Raw genomic sequence first — 19,736 nt, forward strand, 5'->3', positions numbered from 1 at the left:
AGGTTCAAATCTCCACTCAGCCATGAAGCTCACTAGGTGACATTGGGCTAGTCAGTCTCTCAGCCTAACCCACCTCACAGGGTTGTTATGAGGATAAAAATGTGGTGTGGAGGAAGCAGGACCATGAGGTCCTTAGAGGAAAAGTGAAATATCAGTGTAGCAACAAATAAATAAAAACAAAATGGTAGCAGTTGGAAAGCACCTCATGCCTTGCCTTGGAAACATTCCGAAAAAGAGCAAATCTGTGCTATTGGTTTAACTGGCAGATCTCTTAGTAAAAAAAAAGTCTGCTATTCTAAGCCAGTATTAACGCCATTAGTAGCAGCTTCAGGCCTCATTCCCCTGGTAGAAATTTACCAGTCTCTTGGGAAAATGAAGATGGGACTTTCTGGTGAGAAGATACTAATGAGACACCAACACACCAGCAGCTGAATATAAACATTGTTATTATACTGTTGCTGTTTCTTCTTCCTTCAGCTCCATTGGGACTGATAGGGCAGAAGCAGGGTTGTCTTAGACCCCTTACTTTTTTGGAAGCAGGGTCCCTATGCTTCCAGCCTCCTGCAAGCCAATCAGAGTAAAAGGAGATAAGTCAGCCACGGAGGCCTCCCCCCTTTCCTGTTGATTGGCTCCTAGGGACATCTGTTGTTGTGGGAAAAGGCATTAACAAGGATCTCATTCTCAACTCAGCAGCAAAAATAAGGGGCATGGCTGTGACTATAGCAACGGGACCCTGCACTTCTGAATTTCCCACTACACTACAGGGCGGAAGACAAAGCAACCAACAGTAAATGGAATCAGAACCACTGAGAGGCAGATCCACCGAGTCTGGTTTTGTCCCCATCTTCCTCCTTCCTGCCAAGGTATCCAATGTGCAAAACTGATAAGAGGAGGAAGCTGGCAGGGAGGGCTGTTCTCTGGATTGCCTGTAACTAGAAGGCAGGCAGGCAGGGGGCGACTGAGAGCACACTGAGGCTGGCAGGGTAGCACCCCATTTGCCCAGCTGAACTAGCCTCCATTTCAATTAGGAATATAGAAACTTGGCTTGTACCATTAGCTCATTGGTCCATCGAGTTCAGTACTGCCTACACTGACTGGCAGCAGCTCTGTAGGATTTCAAGGTAGGGATGCTTTCCAAGCATGGAGATGCTGGGGACTGAACCTGGGACTTCCTGCATGCAAAGCAAGTGAGCTATAGCCATCCCCCCCCCAAATTAGCTTGTAACTAGCCAGTTTTGATCTCTGTGATTGGAGAGGGCCGATAGGACAGCAGCACAGTAGCTGTGTGTTTTTAGAAGGCAATGACAACATTTGATCTGCAGCTTCTTAGTACAGAACACTGTGCCTACAAGCAGCTCTGAAAACACAAGGCCATTTGGGTGGGGGGCTTTAAAACAGAAGGAATGGCAAGCTAGGAGAAGGTGGCTACTACTGGGGTTGCTAACTCCCAGCTGGGGGCATGTTGGGACCAGCCAAGCACATTTTCTCCACCAGCTCCCAAGACCCCACTGATTTTGGCAGCAATGGCAAGAAGAAAATTACGTAGGCCTAGTGCTAGGGTGGACAGAGCCTAGCACCCTGATAGATACAAATTGTTCCCAGTCTGCGTAGAGCAGTGTTCTCTAACCTTGGGTCCCCAGATGTTGGACTACAACTTGCATCAATCCCAGCCAATGGCTGTGATGGGAGTTGCAGTCCAACAGCATTTGGGGAGCTGAGATTGAACAACAGTGGTCTGGAGGGACGAAGTCATACAACCTGGGCAGCGAGGGACAGAGCCCCTATGAGGAGCAGGGGAATTGGTACACTGCAGTGCAGAGCATCGTCATGGCACCTAGACAACACGGCAGCACCAAGCAGGACTCTGTTAATATGGACAGCTAAAGGGTGAGCATGTTGCTCAGGAAGGAGTAAGGGACACCAAAGTTGATGCGCATGTATTGAAGGGAAACTAAAGAACAGCGTCCAAGTGTATTTTTTCCTTTTCCCTCCAAATCCCATTTCCTTTTGTGTTTCTTTAAGATAGTAAGCCTGTTACTGCTGACATTTGTGAGCTGCGCCGGGAGCTATGTTTGGCTTAAGAACAAAAAAGAAAAAAATCTTTAAATAAATAAAAAAGGAAAAGTTTTATAAATTTGTTTTAAACCTGAAAAAGTATTTGTTTTTGGCTTCATATCGTCATCCCAGATCATGGCAATTGGGACCCAAGAACGTAGCTCCCACCAGCTGCCCTGTCTTCCATGAAAGCTTCGTTGACATTGTTTGCCTTCCATGCAAGGAATTCCTGCTAAATGTGTGAGAAACCCCAAGTGTTCCAAGGAATAGCATGAAAGCCATAGGTTTTTTGATTTTTTTAAACAGGCCGAAGTATAAACCACACACCCATGAGATGCAAGTTCCAGCGTTAAAAAAACACCCATTAGAAGACTGGAGAGAAACATTTGTTTAAAGTGAAGCATAAGCAGCTTAACTTTTTATTATTCTTCTTCACAGGTCACTCCAAATACTGCAAAATCTCCCACCAAGTTATGTAAATGTAGAGTTACATAAGAATCAGAAGACATAACGGTAGACAATCTCCTTCAATAGGGGTAGGAACTTCACCATCACAAAGGGAATTTTGATTTTCGTCAAACAAAACCTGGTAATTTTAAATCAAATTGTTAATTTACCACACCAGATATATGCAATTAAAACAAACCAACAAACCCAATTTTATTTTTTACTTCTTGAGATGTGCAATATTAAAGTGTGCAGTCAACAGTATGTCCTTCGAGTCATGAAAGCATTCATTTCCAATCATAAACAAAACAAAAACAAATGCAGTGTTCACTACAGGGTTTTTTTTGTGTGAAATTCCTTAGGTAATTCTCAAAGAGGCGACCACCAAAACCTGAGTGAAAGATTAAAAAAAGACAAAGAAAACTAGTTTGATTCAAACCAAGCTCTTATCCAAGCCTGCCCACCGTCAGTTGCCAAAATTCTTTCGAAGTGGAATTCAAGAATACACACTGCAATTACGAAGACTCTGATGATCTTCTGAATTCGAGACTTTGGAAACAGCTTCTGAAGTGAAATGCAGCCTTGCTGAACATCACGTTTCGCCCTCTCCAAGGCTTTAAAGTGCAGAACCTGGCAGGAGCTGTCCTCCATAGGTTTTTATTTTATTTTGCTTTTTATTATTAATAGTGGATGCATTTAACTGGCCTCTTTGATTACCACATTATTAATTGCTTTTTTTTTTGCTGGATTTCTTGACTAAATTGTTTTGTGGTTAAAATTCAGAGCAGACTTGATCTATGGCAGACAGTATTCTGTAAGAGAAGACAATTGTAAAACAAGAGTGAGCAAGAGTACTTTCACTGCACAGATTTATTTATATATATATTAATTAGGTTAAATGCAAATGATAAAATCACATTTCACAGAACTGTTCTGTTAAAAATATATATTCAGCCTTTTTACTTATCAAAAAGCTGTCGGGAATGCTTTGATTTGGATTCCTGCATTGAGCAGGGGTTGGACTTGATGGCCTTATAGGCCCCTTCCAACTCTACTATTCTATGATTGTAAGAGCTACCCTGTAGGTAAAAAGATACTGTTAACTTTCTACTTCTAAAAAAATACACTTCATATCCTTAGATTTGTGAGCAATTTTACCTCTCAATGGGATATCCTGTTTCACAGACATTGACCAAGGCATACAGTTGTCTCAGAGCATATTCATACTGAAAAACAGAAACAAGCAGGAGAAATATTACATCTTTTCCCACTCCACCTGCAGTCATTGAGGGATGCATTCCCTTGCAGGAGTGGGGTGAGGTAATCTGTCAGGTGCTGCATGCTGATTGTGGGTGGAGCTAAAGTGAGTGTGGGCAGACCCAGAGCAAGATGTGGGTGGGGCCACATCTTCTCTCTTCTTCCCCACCCAGCTTGCTACTGGGGAGAAAGGGCAGACCTCTCTTGCCAGAGACCTGAACTAATCACTTGCAAATTGAGCCAATTGAAATTAGGCCAAGGGCTGCATAAAATAAGGCCTAGGGCCAGAAGTAACTGAGCCATAACACATGCTAGAGGACGCAATAAAGCATCTGTTGCGAGAAATTTGTGCCTTTTCATTTTATTTATCATTTTCAAATACAATAGGCATTTGTGCCCTTTTTAGAAGGGGGGCGTTTTGATGCAAGTCCCCTCCACTCTTAAATTCAGCAGTTGGACCCAGGAGGTCTAATTCTCACTGTGGAATTATGTACTTATATTTCAACAAAATGGAAAAATGCACACATGCCAGCCAAAAAATGGCATAAACATTGCAGTTTACCTTGCCGGCATAGACAGAGGCAACGACCAGGAATAAATTAGGCCCAATGTTCTGTGCATTTGAGGCAAGACCAATGCCTGTACCTCATCAGAGACTCCAGCGTCCAAGCAGACCTATGGGTTCAGGCTGAAGAGAGAGAGACTTACCACAGGAGACTCATGCCAGTTGAAGCAATGGCTCTTGAAGTGACGCACTGCTGCTTCATAACAGTCATAATTCCTGAGGCTCATCCTCTCTGACAGGAGTTGCCCAGTGTGCTCATCAGAGAGTGTTATGAGGGCTATAATCCTGCGCATGGAATCCTGGACTTGCTCTTTGGTCTGTGGAAGAAGATCCAAGCGTAAGCCATTTGTTATCAAGATTATGACTCCTTAAGTGGGCTCTAGGCAACTGTGTCTCTTAACACAAGCCCCCAAATTGCCTTTTTAAATTTCCTTTTAACTGCCCAAGATCCTTGCTGCCAAGCAATTTTGCTGAGGGACCAGTCTTGATGGCAGGTCAAAGCCAGGGTCCGCCTTTAGCTCTTTGGGTCAGGACCTAAATCATCCCAGATCCACAGCTGTGTTCTCTGTACACTACTATTGCCTCTGGGCTGGTACCTGCTGGACACAGGATTCCTCATGGAGTTGGATTCTGGACAGGGGGCACAATATGCTGATCCCTAGAGCCCAACACCAATCAGAAAACCTAGGTACCCTTCCCAAGCAAACAGGGAAGCCACTTCAGAGTGGTTCTATCACATGGGGCACATATTAACAATGAGACCTCGAGGATGATCACACAAGTCCGCCTCCCCCAATGCGGTGCCCTCCAGATGTCTTAGCCTGCGATTCCCATTAGCTCCAGCTGACACAGCTGATGGGAGTTTAGGGCACCAGGCTGGGGGAGGCTGAAATAAGCCTTTCCAATGGAATCAGCCCTCTCTCTTTACTGCTGGGCATGCTGAGTGAAGGGCACACTACATTAAAGATCAGTACAAAAAGATCAGTTCACTGTACAGAGGCATTCCAGAAAAGACTTGTGAAATTTGTAGCCACACACGGTATGAAATCGCACCCACCTATATTCCAAAAGTCATGGTGGTTGTTATTGATTTTATCGGGGTGGTGAGAGACATGATCCCCATGTCTGCAGACTGACCTACAGCAATTGTCAATCTTTTGGGGGGAGATGGGGAAGGAGAAATACAACATCCACATGCACACCCAGCTCCAGATCAGGCATGGAGGACCTCTGGTCCTACAGATGTTGCTGAACTACAGCTCCCATCATCCCTGGCCAGCAGCCATGCCTGCTGGGGCTGATGGGGGTCAGAGTCCAGCTACATCTGGAGAGGCAAAGGTTCCCCGCAGTTGATGTAAATATACAAATTTAGGCCTCTGAGCAGATTGAGAGAGTGGGTAATTGTCGCTTCATTAGCACTGTGCTTTGCAATGTCAGCAGGTGCCTGTAAGCATAGTTTTTTAAAAAAAGCTTTAAAATTGGGTGGAGAGAGAAGGGGTAGATCTGGGACCCAGTACAAAAGATCTAGGGCTTGGCTTGATGCCATTCTTGGAAAATGCCATCAGGGCCCCTGCATTTCTCCTCCTCCAAAACCAGATAGCTTTTTGAATTTGGGGGATTTTGAGAGTTCTGCAGGGCTTCCAAGAAAGGAACTTAAAGTACTTGGGTGTGTACCATTTAGTCATTCCTGTAGAAGACTATAAATTTCATTTAAAAACAAAGAAACCTACACATGCTTTTTTTGGGAGGAGGGACCTATTTGAAGATGCATGGGCAACTGAAACTAGACATGGGGGAGGCTGTAACTTATGCTTTTCCTTTGCTTCATTGGCATCCCTTTGTGTGCATTTGTCTGGGGGGGGGGTGTTCACATGTTGCTGCATTAGTTTAAATATGTTTTTTGAAATTCTCATTTTGCTCAATCCAGAGAAGTCTTGCTAGCCACAACCACCATGCATGTTTGCCTTTGAAACTAGCCCACGTGAGCTGTTTCTTATCACAGAACTTTGGAGCTGTAAATGGCACAGGCGTCTGGACCATGATTTCCATAAGAACTGAACGCCTCCTGCGCGGTGTGTAGAGTGCAGCTGTGTTTAGCAGCCTTGCTGCGCACAGGTGCCCTACTGTGGGTCAAGTACCTTTTGTACATCCCCAAAAGCACCTATCACTTGGATGATATAAAAAAAAATGTACTGCCTTCAAGTCGATTCCGACTTATGGCGACCCTATGAGTAGGGTTCTCGTGGTAAGCGGTATTCAGAGGGGGTTTAGCATTGCCTTCCTCTGAGGCTGAGAGGCAGTGACTGGCCCAAGGTCACCCAGTGCGCTTCATGGCTGTGTGGGGATTCGAACCCTGGTCTCCCAGGTCATAGTCCAACACTCTAACCACTAGCTCTTCCTTCATTCCACCCTGGAACAGAGAGTTACCACAGTCTGCTGCAAAAGCACCTCATCTTGAAGACTGGGTGCATGTACTCCAAACCAAGAATAAGAAGCTGAGAAAGTTTCGCTTTGAAAGTTTCACTCTAAAAACAAAATGCCTTTTAAAGCATTTGACAGAGCATCAGACATCTGCCACCCGAGCAACCAATGTCAAACAGCATCAGAGGCCACTGCACATCATCTACCAAGCATTTCCTACTATAGTATATTAACCAGCACTCAAAACCCACCGCCAGGAACAATACTGAAGTAGTACTCGCCCAAGCATTCACCACCAAGATTCGCAGAAGAGGGTTTTTAAGGAAGCAAGTTTGTTTCAACCTGCGTGCGTGCAAAACAGCAGCAGCTGTACAGATCAGTGGTGCGTATAGCACTCAGGGACATATCCTGTCTGTTCCGATATGGGTGACTACCACTGAATGAAGAGCCATGTGGATAAGCAGCGTCTCCATTAGAGCAGTTAGCTCCTCAATAACCTAGGCCCCCAAATATCTGAAAGAATGCCTCCTTCCCCACAGATCCTCTTGGGTGTTAAGATCAGCAGCAGGAGTCTCTTCTGCTGCCCTCGTTCAGGGGGTGGCGGCCTGGGAGAGGGCATTCTTTGTGGCAGCCCCCAAGTTGTGTGTCTGGCACCTTCATCGTATCGTTTCTATCGTATGCTGAAGATGCACCTCTTTACCCTAACCCTTTGACACTTGAGAGAGGTATTTTTAGGACCCACCCTGTTCTTGTGACTGTAGTTTGTTTTGAACTGTTTTTAATATTGCTGCAACCTGCCCTGGGACCTTATGGTAAAAGGCAAGTAAGAAAATAGTAACAACAACAACAATAGTCCATGTCACATCATTAACATGCATCTATCTTCATTCTTACCTCTAGATGTCTCTTCATCTCTTCTAGAATCGCCTTAGCTTCAGTTGCGTCGTTGGTGGCCATCAGTTTGTGCTTCATGATTGCAAGGGGCACATTGGGACTGGGAGTGAGGTCATAGTGACTTACTGGTGGCAACGATATGGGGCTGCTGGAGGTTTGCTTCGTGCCCTGGAATTGCACCACTTTCATGTGAGCGATGGACTACAAGGGGAAAAAAGAAGACACCCCCTCCACTTTAATGGAACAGAAGCATATTCAGGTTGCAGTGCTGTTTTCTAAAGCTTAAGTTGCTTGAAAAACTAGAGGGGAATCGGTCCCCTCTCTCATTGTTTTGACCTTGCAGCAACATTTGAGGCAAGATGGGTAAGTCTCCTTAAGTCAGCCTAAGGCCACTTGGGGAGCTTCATGGCTGAAAGCAAGGATCTGAGACAGGCCCTCTGACATCTGTATCCACCTACAGCCACTATATTGCACACAATCAAGGACAACAAGCAGACAGCCTATAGAAATACTCAAGCCTTAAACTGTACTTCAAGAACATCTATGATGTTACAAGGAAGTGGCCTACAGAGGCCCGAATGTAGGATTTGTAGCTAACAGTCATAGGCCCCATCTGCACTATACATTTAAAGCAGTATCATACCACATTAAATAGTCGTGCTTCTCCCAAAGAATCCTAGGAATTGTAGTTTGTTAAGGGTGCTGAGAGTTGTTAGGAGACCCCTATTATGCTTATAGAGCTACAATGTCCAGAGTGGTTTAACAATCAAACTTTCTTCCAAGGGAACTCTAGGAATTGTAGCTTTGTGAGGGGAACAGGGGTCACCTAACTACTCTCAGCACCCACAACGAATTACAGTTCCCAGGATTCCTTGGGGAAGCCATGACTGTTTAATATGGTATGCTACTGCTTTAAACATATAGTGCAGATGGAGACACACTCAGAATAGACCTATTTGAATCCTCGGACTTGAAATAACTTCAGTGCACCTACTCAATAGCCTTTTATACAGCCAAGCAGTAGTGTAGCGGCAAATTCAGAAGTGCAGGATCCTTTCATGATGGTCACACCATCCCCTCCGTTACCACTTTCCCTTTGTCTCCCTCGAGTCCACTCGACACTACGACAGACATCCCTAGGAGCCAATCAGGATGGAAGGGAAGGCTCAGTAGCTGACTCACCTCCTTTCACTCCGACTGGCTCAAAAAGGAAGGTCTTTTCTCAGTAGCTAACACGCTCCCCTTTCATACTGACTGGCTCAGACATAGGGACCTGCCTGGGACCCTGCTACTGAAAAAGTAAGGGTCTATGACCCCCCCATGACTACACTCCTGCACCCATGAAAGCCAGAGCATGGCTTACCATGACCATGCAAATGTGCTGGCTCCTGGCAAGAAACTGGCACCCGCTTTGTTCCTGCCTAAGCTTTTTAGATCAGCTAAGCAAACGTTTGGCTTAGTGTGTTGTTTGGGCCCCAGATCGCTTCTCCTCCTTAACTATGACCTGTAACCAGAGGCCAAACCTTGGCTAGGAAAACCAAAGGAGTCTCAGCTAGAAGAGCATGCTGCAAAACTAGAGGAACTAGCAAGGAGAACCAGCCACGGCCTTGATGATGGTCTTGCAACTGCTGAAGCAAAGCAGTGCTGCCCTTTCAGCTTCCTGGATGCAAAATTTGCCTGGGAACTATAGCAAACCACTGGGCTCCTTGGAGAATGAGCAGCATACCGGTGTAAGAAATAAATCCTATCATCAAAATGAAAAAAATGGACTGCCTTCAAGTCAATTCCGACTTATGGCAACCCTATGAACAGGGTTTTCATGGTAAGCGGTTTTCAGAGGGGGTTTACCACTGCCTTCCTCTGAGGCTGAAAGGCAGTGACTAGCCCAAGGTCATCCAGTGAGCTTCATGGCTGGATGGGGAATCAAACCCTGGTCTCCCAGGTCACAGTCCAACACCTTAACCACTACACCACACTGGCTCTCTATCCTATCATACAAGGCCTCTAAAGCAGGGTAGTAAAAGGGCAGTATAGTCAAGAGTGCTGGACTTGGGTTAGGAAAACCCGGGTTCAAATCTTTGATCAAACATGACGTTCATCAGATGACCTTGGGCAATCACTCTCTCAGCCTAGTCTCCCTCACAGGGCTGAGGTATTAAAAGGGAGGAAGTGGGGGAAATGGCCATGTACGCTACCCCTCAGCTCTTGGGAGGAGGGTGGGGAAACTAACAGGGGGTTGTTCCTCTACCTTTGGTTTCCACTTTTCCAATTTCAAGGCTTAGGATGTAGACTGGAAAGTGCAGTTCAAATTAGCCATGATTTGCCGTAGTGGTTAGAGTGCTAAACTAGAACCTGGGAGACCAGGGTTCAAATCCCCACTCGGCCATGAAGCTCACTGGGCGACCTTGGGATTGTTGTGAGGATAAAAATGTGGCAAATGTGGCAAGTGTGTGTGGGGGGGAGCAGGACCATGTATGTCACCTTGAGATCCTTGGAGGAAAGGTGGAATATAAACGCATTAACAAATCACAAGTTAAAGTCAGCCAAGTAGTGCCGTAGACTTGCTAGCTTCCGTTTGCCCTCCTTTTCATATTACTTTAAAAAGTGCAGACTAAGCATTCATGCAAAAGATGTTTGCCTCAGGGCCCACTTGAAAGCAAACACTCACTAGGTTTCCATACTGCATCACATGGCTGGTGTTGGTATGCTTCTTTACCAACAGAAACTGCTTGTGGAGAGTTTCTTTTTTCAAATCCTCCTGTAGACAAAAAAAAAAAAGAGAAAGGAAAGAAGAGCTGCATATAATTAAGCCATTTACATACAAACACTAAAAAAAAAGGTTTAGTTTCCCTATTGGGAAAGAGGCAGGGGGAAAGGAAGAAAAAGCAATTGCTGACAAAGTTCTTAATGAATTGGGCAATTAAGAGAACTTGAAATGATGCTTCAACAAAACTCTCGTCATGGATCATGAGTTCTCCGTCAAAAACCCAGTTAGAAAGTTTGCAATGACTGCTCATTAAGAACGTATGCAATAACAGTACCGTAGATTGAGTTATTCATTCTCTCATTAAGTTTTAATATATTTTGGATATCAACTTGTGATGTTAGCATGAAAACTGGGTTAAAAATAGTTTTAATAAATAAAATATATTTGTGCCTTTTTCAGACACTTGCAGCCTCTATTTGTCCTGCAGTTACTTGTAAACAGAAAAGGTCTTCCCGCTACTGTCCACAATGGCAACGCATATAACCTCTCATTGAACCACCATCTCCTGTATGAATCCACCCATCCTGAGTTGGCCATCTGAGGCCTTTCCCCTGGTGCCCCTGTTGTCTGGAGTAGCAGGTAGCAACTGAAATGCCGGGGGGGGGGGGGAGGATAGCCTTTTTTGTGGTGGCTTCCCGCCATTGGAGTGCCCTCCCCAAGGAGGTCTGCCTGGAGAAAAATGGAAATGGACTGCCTTCAAGTCAATCCTGGCTTATGGTGACCCTACGAATAGGGTTTTCACGGTAAGCGGTATTCAGAGGTGGTTTACCATTGCCTTCCTCTGAGGCTGAGAGGCAGTGACTGGCCCAAGGTCACCCAGTGAGCTTCATGGCTGTGTGGGGATTTGAACCCGGGTCTCCCAGGTCGTAGTCCAGCACCTTAACCTGGAGACTTCACCATAATTTAGGCACCAGACAAGGAAAATGGTTTTCTTTCCTAGGTTTTTAGGAAGAACTAATGTAAAAAAGTTCTACCTTAACAGCAGTTTGATTTTATTGTCTTTTTAAGTTTGTATGATTTCCTTTTGGGACAGAGGAGAACTTTTAGTACTTTGTGCATTCTTTTAGTGCTATTGTTATTATCAACTGTACTCTGGCTTTTATTAGCTGCAATGAAACCTAAGTTTACATTGGCGGTTTGGGATGTTGTATTATGTACACAGATACAGCTGAAGTTTCCCACTGTTACTTGTGTAGCTAAGAGGTATATGAATGCACAACCTGTCATTCAGATATCACAGCTATTAATCTTGTTTGAGCCTTGGGCTGCCCCTAAACACTACTATTGACCACGCCCTCCCCTTAAAAAAGACATTTTGTAAGCTGCTTCCTTCGCATATCAGCCCAACCATCAAGAGATAAAAAACAGGTATAACCACCACGCAATTTGAAATCCCTTGATTCCTGTGTATCTTCACAAACACAGTTACTATACTTGAAGTGTGTTATGGAAGACACAGCATGTCCCTTGGACTAGACAGATTGAGACTAAATCCGTGCTTGGACATATCAAAGTCAAAGAGGTGTCCCTGGGCCGATCACGATTTCTCAAGCTTACATACCTCACAGGGGTGTTGTGGGGATAAAGGGAGATAAGTCTGGGTATATACGACCCTGAGCTCCTTGGATGAAAGGCAGGATACCGTGATTGAATGATACTTGCCACAAAAAAAAGGGGAAGAAATGTGCAAGAGGATGCGAGGAAGGACAGAACAGAAAGCTTAGGGAGGATGAGAAATCACTGGCCCTACCAATCACACTGTTCCTGAGAAAGTGTGGCGCAGCCTGAGCTTCCTGTCCCGAGGAACAGATGGATTGCCGCCAGATAATGGTATAACCAACGGAAGAGTGTTCACTTGCAGAGCAGACTTGCCTTTTGCTGCAGTTAAGTCACTTTCTTCCCCATCCCATTACGTTTGATTCACCAAGTTATTATTTCCTCCCTCTGCCTGTCTCCACTACAGCAGTCTGATATTTATCATAGTGGTGGGATCTCGAGAAATCTACAGGAGCCATTGTGAAATGCTGGCATCAATCTGAAGATTCTCAGGACGGCAGCAATATAATCATGAGTGGAGCTTCTGGTCATCTCCATATAGTACCCAAGGGGCTGTGGGATAAGGACAGCAAATTTAGCTTGTGCTGGTATTGAAAGCCTGCAGAAACTCCTCTTGTAGGCTTAAGACAATGTTATCACCTCTGGGCAAGATCTGCCACCCCTAGGCCTAGAGCCACTGCTAAGGAGTCTGTGCAGGATCAAAGCACATGGATTTGGAAAGGCAACTCTTGTGCACTAGTTGTTGCTTGAAAGAGGAGGTGTTGTTGTTGTTGTTATGTGCCTTCAAGTCGATTACGACTTATGGCGACCCTATGAATCAGCGACCTCCAAGAGCTTTTGTCATGAACCACCCTGCTCAGATCTTGTAAGTTCAGGTCTGTGGCTTCCTTTATGGAATCAATCCATCTCTTGTTTGGCCTTCCTCTTTTTCTACTCCCTTCTGTTTTTCCCAGCATTATTTCCCAGCAAAGAGGAGGTAGCCACCAGGAAATACAGAGCTGGCTCCTACTCAGATGTAGCGGCTGGAAATAGTGCTACACACCACTGTGGAAAGCCTGTGCTATACATGTACCTTCTATTTTTGTGGCTCTCAGTAAGATGAACAAAGTTTCCAACACCTGCAATAAATGCATTTTTTAAAAAAAGAGCAGCAATGTCCAGTATTTCTGTTAAAATAAAAAGTGAATTATTAGACCTTGGTGACTCACCACATCAGAATCTTCCATCCAGTTGACACTGTACCAGTCCCCAAGGTATGTTTGTCTCTTATCATCATAGTAACATGCATAAGATGATTCCCTAGGATTGGCAGCAGTGGTGGCGTAAACTGCAAGGCAAATGGAAGAACATTATTTACTTGCTTCCCCATTGCTGGCACACAGTTGTCAAGATATGCTTATCCCAACCGCCTGATCTACAACCCAGCTGAAAGGAAGAACTTGGGTTTTAAGCCAATGTTTGACACATTTGCTCCAGTTCAGAGCAAATCTGTGTACACTCAAAAGCCTCCCTCTAAAACAATAACACCAACAAAAAATGGCAAAGCTATCAGTGTGCAGGAAGCCCATGGAGGGAGCCCAATGTGCACAGATATAGCCCCCTTCAGACTGATGCTGACTACGTGTCATCTGGAGGGGCAGGATGGCAACCAAAGCAGCAACCTGGTGGCAGATACGCTGAGTTTAAATATTGACCTTTCCCAACCTTGAGTCCATGGATGTTGCTGGACTACAACCACCATCATCTCCAGCCATCATGGCCAATTGTCAGGTACATTGGGTACTGGAGTCCAACAACATTTGAACATCCAAGGTTGGTGCAGATCAGGGGCGGGGAGCCTCCAGCCTGCCAAGCCTCCCCAATTGGTCCATGAAACTGGTCCATTTCAGCTAAGCCAAACCCACCTGCTTTACAATAATGTCATATGATGTCAGATGTGGGGCAGGGAAAGACCTGGCTTAGCTGAAAGGGTTTGCAGGCACTACCAATCATCTGAGGCCTCGGACAATCAGTGGACCATTTTGAAAGGTGCATTGCAGGATGTGCATTTGCTTGCATGGTCTTGATTGCAAAGCATGTAGGCAAGAAGGGGGGGGTCACTGTGATGGCAGACAGATGGCAACCCTGCTCACCTGCCAAATTTGGCCTACAGAGCGTGAGGGGAGAAACATAACAATCCAGCTCACTGGCTCAGTTCCCCATCCTTGGTGTATAGACAGACTTAAAGATAGCATTTATTGCACTTCTGGTTAAATATTATCAGAACTTTCCAATATCTCCTAAAGACTCCAAATGCAATCTGTTGATCAATCTCAGACCAAAATGCTGGCTGTTCACTTACCATTGATATTATCAGGTAGAGGATCCATCATTGATCCAGATTCACATGCTTCAATGTAAAACACCATCTGCAATGTATATTAAGAAATCATGAAACACATTTTTAAACATTAGGTTAAGATCTGGTATTCCCTACTTTTTCTTCCAAGTACCCTTTCCCTCACCCATAGCTTATCTGCATTGCACGTTGCTCACATAGTAATAACACTCCCTCGATTTTGGTCTACAAATTATTACTGTCTACCATACCTCTAAGACCAGGTGTGGGGAATTGGCTTATTGTGCCATGAGAACCAGGCCACTGTGGTTAAATCTTAACTACAATTTGAAACAATGCAGCTTGAAGTTGGCTTGTTTCAATAACTAGCCTTAGTTCGTTGGATGCAACACTAAACTGCAGTTAATCTAAATCTGAAGCGTCTGGTCTTCTTCTTGCAGGTGCTCTCTGAGCTCATCCACATAACGCTAATCCAAAATTAAGCATTTGTGTGTGTGTGTGTGGGGAGACAATCTGACATCAACATTCCATGCCACTGAGTTCTTATGGAGTTTTCCATCTCCTCTTTTTTTTTGCCTTCATAAGTAGTTTGAGGAACTGCAAACTTTGGGGTTCTCCCACATCTGCCGAAACCTTTTTTCCAGCTCTGTAAACTCAGAAAATTTGAATCGGAAAGAGATGACTTAAGACCCATTCTAGTTTCAGCACTGTGTGATTGCAGGCATGCCAAAGCAAGATTCTCTCAACATGCAAAATAGAGGTTATGATGAAGTCCAATAGCAACAACAGCAAAAAAGGGAAGCTTAATCATACCATCCTTCCTCATACTTTGAATGCTGCACATTATTGAGTTGAAGACTCAAGACTATGACATCCTTTCCATTAACAGTTGTAAGATTTACAGCGGAAGGGGTCAGAAAGCTGCTTCCTATGCAATTACCATGGCAGTTATTCTTTTTTTAAAAAAAAAAAGCTGAAAAATAGTCATTTTACCTTCTGGTATCTTTTGTGCTTGTGCATATATGCAATGGTCTTGTTCAAGGCTTCCACGTGGAGCTGCCAAACAAAAAGGTATCTGTTCATATCCCATTGCTCTCCAGCAAAGTAGTAAGATACGCAAAACAAGCACATATCTAGCATACAATCAAGCACCCAGAGCACCCTAAATAAGTTATCAGCAATCCTTACAAATAACCTGTTAAGGCAGGGTTGTATTCTCATAATTCCCATATTAAAGATGGGGGCAAGGGAGGCTCAAGGTTCAAACCCTGCTCTACTAACGAAACACAGGGTGCCCTTGGGTAAAGCACTGCCTTAGCCTAACCTACCTTTCAGGGTTGTTTTATATTACCCCAAGTCCCAGATATTTAAGTTTCTACCCCCCTTAATAACACAGAGAAAGAGTTTAAGATACCATCTCTTTCATTTTTTACTGTTACTCATGTTTTCAACTCTTGCGGATATGATGTCCTGTATATTGTTTAGTCCTGAAATGGCAGATCCATAAATTTCTCACTCTTGTAGGCAAAGTACAACAAGGTTACCAATAATTTAATGTAGTAAATGTCAAAATGTTATTTATGGTATTTTTGCATATGTTAATGGTTTTTGATGTGGCCCTGTGTAGAACAAACTACTCTCCCTCCCTCCCAAAACAGAGTAATACTCTGGTTTCTGAATCAGAGGCAGGATTATGCTTTTGGCTGAACACATTAATCCTCTTCCTCCACAGCAACATGGCATTTTGTACAGCAAGTGGTACTATACTGTACAGTTACCCCGAGGCACCATAGTCTTTATAAGCTACAAGTTTCAGATATGAAATGGTGCTGAAAATGTGACGGAGCATATGTATTCTGATCAGATGCCCTAGAGTGATGGGTCCCAAACTTCTTTTCCCTGCAGACCACATGAAAATTGCTGATGGTCTTGGTGGACCCCCTTAATGATTTTTCTGCCTGTTGTAGCAACTGTAATGCGTTGTGTTAGATGCTGAATGGCTTTCAATTGTATTTTTACTGCTACCTCTATTTTTATATTGTATTACAATTTGCATTTTGCATAATTCTAGATGTAATGCAATAAAATATAAAGAAAAAAGAAATTAAAGTACTATTAAAACCACTGTGACTATTTAATGTGGATATGCCATGGACAACCCAAATTAAGCTCAGCGGACCACTGCTGGTGGTTCACAGGCCAGAGTTTGGGAATTTCTGCCAAATACAAATTTTGGCAAATTTTATGCCAGATAGCAGAACTGGGAAGGGCTTGCACACCAGTCCTTGGGGGAGCTACAACCAGTTGAATTAGACCAATGACAGCAAGCCTTTTTCAGCTTGAGGGCTCAACTCCCTTGTAAGAAGCTTTCTAGAGGCTGCATGCCAGTGGCGGGTGGGACCAAAGGTAGAAGTAGGCAGAACAAAGGATGCGACTCATACCTTTGCATTTTGTAGCCATATAAAAAGTCAAACACACACAGTGCTGTCTCCGGGCGAGCAAGAGGCTTCATCGCAGTTTAAGGTCCCTTTCCAGCCAGGCAATGGCACTCTAGGACAGTGCTGCTGGAACTGTCCATACTTTCATTAAGATGAATGGTTTGGAAGTGACACAGGGAGAGACCTAAGGCAGGGGTTCCCAAACTCTGGTCTGTGGATCACCAGTGGCCCCGAGCTTCATTCAGATTGTATTAAATATCCATCTTGATTTTTAACTGTATTTTTATTGGTTCTTCGATTTCTTATATGGAATTCAATGTATTACAGTTTGAACGCTATGGAACGCAAATTGTAATACAACAAAATACAAGAAATAAAAGGAGCAACAAAAGTGCAATTAAAAATCATACAGCATCTAGCACAGCGCATTAAAACTGCTACAACAGGCAGAAAAAAATGATTAAGTGGTCCGCCAAAACCATCAGCAATTTCAAGTAGTCTACAGGGGAAAAGTTTGGGAACCACTGGTCTAATACAATATCCTTTTAAGAAACTCTCACTGAGTATTATGAAAAGAGAAACCAGTCAGTTAATAAAATAAATCTGTGTTAAAAGAGGACAAGCTTCCGAGAACCATCATTCCTGTTAAGATAACTTTGGCTACTACAATAAGTACAGAGCAGAACTGGTGAAGGATGTGGCCTGCAGAAGTGTCCCAAGGGCCATATAGAGAGGTCCAGAAGGCCACATGTGGCCCCCAGGCTCAAGATTTCTCATCTCTGAAGTAGACTCTACCAGGCTAAAGGGGAAAAAATTACTTACATCATCATTTGGAAAAGCCAGAAGTCCCGGGGCACCATGATCAGTGAAATAGACAAATATGTGATCCTTTGGGCCACTGCAAAGATATAAAAACCCTGCTGACTTTCCAATCATTTACTTAAGTTCCGACTCTGTATTAAGACTGTATTGATGAAGAGACACCAACATTCCACCCTCGCATCTTCCTCATTACCTTCGTAGTACTTTTCCTGATCCCTTACTCTTCACTGCTTCAGCATCACCTCTGAGCACAGCAAGGAAGTTTGCTGGTGTAACGTCCTACAGATTGCCAAGAGATTGGAAGTTGAAATAGAGACACACATTACGGCACCCTGGAATTTCTAGATTTGCAGTTGGTACACGTGGGGAGACGAGGGTTGTACCCCAGTAAGCTGGACTCGGAGAAGACCCATTAAAGTTAACGGGCCTTCAGTTAGCCATTTCCATTCATTTTAATGGGTCTACTCCAAGCAGAACTTAGTTGGGTACCACCCAGAGGACAAGCAGGGCTAGCCAGCCCCACATGAATCAACACATGTTCAAGAATGTGACGCAGAATCCTTTGCAATGTGCTCATTTCCGATGGCAGATGTAGACACATAAAGAGCTCCTAGTAACCAGAGGAGTTAGAAAACCAGCAAGACAGAAGAATGTTTCTGCCTCTGGCCTTTGGTGCCTCCAAACTAGCTTACTGGGATCTTCACATACAGTATTGCTCCGTTTCTGTAATGGGTGGGTAGAGAATGACATGAATCTTTCAAAGACTGGTTTCTCCAGAAGCTCAGATAGCAAACAGCAACACTAGGACGAGAAGTAGGAGTAAAGTGGAAAGTGCAGTACTGATGTAACTTAGTGTTTCAAAATCTAAAGTGTAAACTTTAAGCCCCTGGTTTTAATTTTCAGTGCACTGACAGGCTGAACTTTAAGCAAACCATGTTCTCAAGTGCAACCTCCCATCCATAAAAGGTGTCTATAACACTGGCTTTCCTTACATGTTTGTTGTAAGGATTAAAGTAGGTGAAGTCCTTTTGGCATTTAACAAATACAGCAACAAGAGCCCTGGAACACCTTAAAAGGGCAACAGATGCTGTCACAGCATAAGATTTTGTGGCCTAATCCACAAATGCTTATGCAATATTACATTTCTTAGGCTTGTCCTTTACTACAGCAAAATTGCATGTTGTCGAATGAGATTTATAAGGCAGGGTTGTGGCTGCATGTACTTTCAGGGCAATGCTGTATGTGATACACTTATACATCTTATGTTTTCTGGAATAAGTTGAGAACATGGGAAGTTTGTATTTCCTCAAATGTAACTGAGAAGCGAAGCAGATCTAGTCAGCTGCAGAAATCAAAGTAGTAATGCATTTAGTTTTAAAATATGAATACAATTTTTAATGTTTAGCATTTTAAGGATTACTTTGGAGGACGACTGAACACCACATGCAAATGTAGGAGTCTACAGGTGCCAGCAAGAGATCAGTTAGGCTGGCTCCATACACTCATCAGGGCTTCAGACAAACATAATACATACACTGTTCTATCAGAGGATGCCAGGATGTTTCCAAGATTTGTTTGTGATACATGGTTGGGAGTGACTGTTGTAGAAAGGCAGGCAACAAGATACTGTAAATGCATGCATTTGTAAGCTCTTGGGCATTTCTAAAGAAACTGCCTGGATTGTGATCAGCACATTGCCCTTACAGCTTTTTCTTTTTTTGTACAACAGCTTTTATTCCTGCTTAATCAGATCTTTGTCATTATCTGTGGCTAGTGAGATAAAGTAGCTATTCTTTGTTGCAGTATCTTAAAAGATCTAAAACTCTTCATCTAAGCTTAAACTATTCAAGATATTAGAAGGCTGGAGACACATCCCACGAACGGCTGTGCAGTCCTCGCTCATCTCAATGAGACACTACACAAGGACTCCAGAAAGCCAACAGGTTCATTAATTTATCTCCATGGCTAGCCACCACCATGAACCACCATCCCTGGAAGTCTTCAAGACTTAAGACTGCAATCTGGGAGATTGGACTTGGGCTCCTGCTGGGAGAAAGGGCGGGATATAAATCTAAATAATAATAATAATCCAAACCTCTAATAGGCTATGCAAGACAGGATTTGGATGCAGTGGATATTGTGCAAGCAGACTGCTAATGTATGCACCCCCAGTGA

The 19,736-nt window shown here is 43.9% G+C and overlaps 1 protein-coding gene across 2 annotated transcripts in view; it reads right to left on the reverse strand.

Annotated features, from left to right (window-relative positions):
• Nucleotides 1–2,440: 2,440 nt before the first annotated feature.
• Nucleotides 2,441–19,736, reverse strand: part of LGMN (legumain) — a 44,736-nt gene continuing 27,440 nt past the window's right edge. For both annotated transcript variants that reach the window (XM_061611995.1, XM_061611994.1), the window contains exons 5-14: nt 17,755–17,840; nt 17,562–17,637; nt 15,295–15,357; nt 14,305–14,371; nt 13,172–13,290; nt 10,308–10,397; nt 7,640–7,840; nt 4,468–4,641; nt 3,661–3,728; nt 2,441–3,314 (exon numbers count right to left, since the gene is read on the reverse strand). In XM_061611995.1, the coding sequence (XP_061467979.1) occupies nt 3,275–3,314; nt 3,661–3,728; nt 4,468–4,641; nt 7,640–7,840; nt 10,308–10,397; nt 13,172–13,290; nt 14,305–14,371; nt 15,295–15,357; nt 17,562–17,637; nt 17,755–17,840 (984 nt within the window). In that variant the 3' untranslated portion in view covers nt 2,441–3,274. The remainder of the gene's footprint in view (nt 3,315–3,660; nt 3,729–4,467; nt 4,642–7,639; nt 7,841–10,307; nt 10,398–13,171; nt 13,291–14,304; nt 14,372–15,294; nt 15,358–17,561; nt 17,638–17,754; nt 17,841–19,736) is intronic.

This window comes from Rhineura floridana, chromosome 2 (genome assembly GCF_030035675.1).
Source record: "Rhineura floridana isolate rRhiFlo1 chromosome 2, rRhiFlo1.hap2, whole genome shotgun sequence".
NCBI lineage: Eukaryota > Metazoa > Chordata > Lepidosauria > Squamata > Rhineuridae > Rhineura > Rhineura floridana.